The 1,681-nt window shown below is 38.4% G+C and overlaps 2 protein-coding genes across 2 annotated transcripts; both read left to right on the top strand.

Annotated features, from left to right (window-relative positions):
• Positions 1 to 178: 178 nt before the first annotated feature.
• Positions 179 to 288, top strand: Tsp_09325a (hypothetical protein; the record flags this gene model as incomplete). The annotated part of the gene is made up of 1 exon (XM_003375699.1): positions 179 to 288. A coding segment is annotated over one exon (110 nt), but the record flags the coding sequence as incomplete, so codon positions are not given.
• Positions 289 to 604: 316 nt separating this feature from the next.
• On the top strand, positions 605 to 1,096 carry Tsp_09324 (hypothetical protein). Its single transcript, XM_003375698.1, is given in 3 exon segments — positions 605 to 628; positions 779 to 942; positions 955 to 1,096. 3 exon segments carry the CDS (start codon positions 605 to 607, stop codon positions 1,094 to 1,096), a joined length of 330 nt encoding a protein of 109 aa, XP_003375746.1.
• The last annotated feature ends 585 nt before the right edge of the window (positions 1,097 to 1,681 follow it).

Below are 1,681 nucleotides of genomic sequence, written 5' to 3'. Positions count from 1 at the left end.
ATCTCTTCAAGCATGCGGCTGTTATCTAGTTTGTATGCAAATTTGCCCTCACCATATGTCAATTTGTTTGCTTTAGTGCTTATATGACTTGAACTATATGAGAGTGTTGGTTTAACTAAATGAAAATTCGTTTCATACTTGATAATCAGTAGAAATGAACTTTATGTAAATTTTCCAGAGGCGACTATTAGTCGCTCCAGAAACTCATTTCAAATGATTGTAGGCGAACGATGTGCGGCGAATGAACAATGGCGTTTCAATACGATGACAGACGAAGAAGAGCATTAAAACCGGCTTTGTTTTTTTATTTATTAAAACATTACTTCATTAAATTAATTCTCCAACATTTAGATACAGAAGAATAGAAGATAAAAGAAGACATCCCAAAGACAAGGGGTAAGTTTGGTAAGTATAATTCTTTGAGTTAGGCTAATTAGTTAAACTTCACTGAGGAGTTCTTGAGTCTGTAATTTATATAAATTCGAGCTGTAAGTTATCGAGCATTTAATTCAGATGTTTGTTAATTAGAGTAACTGGATGTAGATCATGAGTATTATTATAATAAATTTGAGTGGCTTTCCGCATTTGAACGTTTTCACGTCCCATGCCTTGTCGAGTTGAGTTTAGGGTTCATTTGCGGAAAGAGAAATGATTGAATAATTTGACGATCATTTCAAAGGACATTTTGAGCATAGTGAGTTTGTAGCACTGCTATAGTTTGAGTATTAGAATAAGTAAATGTTTGAGAATAGCAGTGCAAGGATAGGAGGAATGTGAGATAGGGTGGTGTGCAGGAGTTCGACGGGTTACACTGCACGACGCGACCCTAACCGTATCAAATGATGAAAGTCCATATTTTCAAAGCTCACCTCTTCCTCTCCCGGTTGCGGTACCAGAGGCCTGCCGCCTTGCTCGGATCCCAGCAATGGGATCTCAAGCAAGGTTTTTTTTCAGCCCGACCGCCCCCGCGCCGCCCCCCGCCCTCCTGCCCGTTAACGGGGACTTCCCTCGGCGGAGCCTCCTAGTCCCGTACTGGCCAGAGACCGGTTTTAAAGAGATGACCCTGTCCATTTGTGTGGTAATGGACGCTGTTTGAAATCTTGTGCAATGGGATTTCAACATCTATGTGAATTCGTAAGACGTATCTGTCCTAGAGGCAGTTATGCAAATTCGCAATTGACGTAGTGCCGAGACTCTGTTTCGGTGCCAATCTAGTGGTGATCGTTACTCCCCAAGAGAAACGGTAAGCGTCGCTATGCGTTTGTGTTATTGTTACGCCGGCTCTGACACTTGGCCAATGATTGACATCAGATTTGCCGTCACACCTTTAACTAGTTCATTTGGCGTTGCACCTTTCATCAGTTTAGGCATAATACTTTTGAAATTAATCTCCATCGAGAGTTTCCCCTTATAATCATGCTAAACAGTTTAAATTTTTTAAAATGTTATACATTAATTTATTCATTTAGGAACTTAAATGACATATAAAATCTAATGTTTCATTTATCTAATAATTGGGCAAATTCAGTTTTTGTTTACATTACACTGCTTCAAAGTAGAAAAGTTTATCAGCTCTTCATTTACATTTCATCATATAAAGATTCTACTATTCCTTAATTTAATACATGATAATCTATAATCTCTCAGTTCAAACACTTTTTTCACCATAAAGATTGCAATG

The sequence above is a fragment of the Trichinella spiralis genome (assembly GCF_000181795.1).
Source record: "Trichinella spiralis strain ISS 195 chromosome Unknown Scfld5, whole genome shotgun sequence".
Lineage (NCBI taxonomy): Eukaryota > Metazoa > Nematoda > Enoplea > Trichinellida > Trichinellidae > Trichinella > Trichinella spiralis.
The sequence above is the reverse complement of the archived record's forward strand: the minus strand, read 5'-3'. Positions and strand labels throughout refer to the sequence as shown.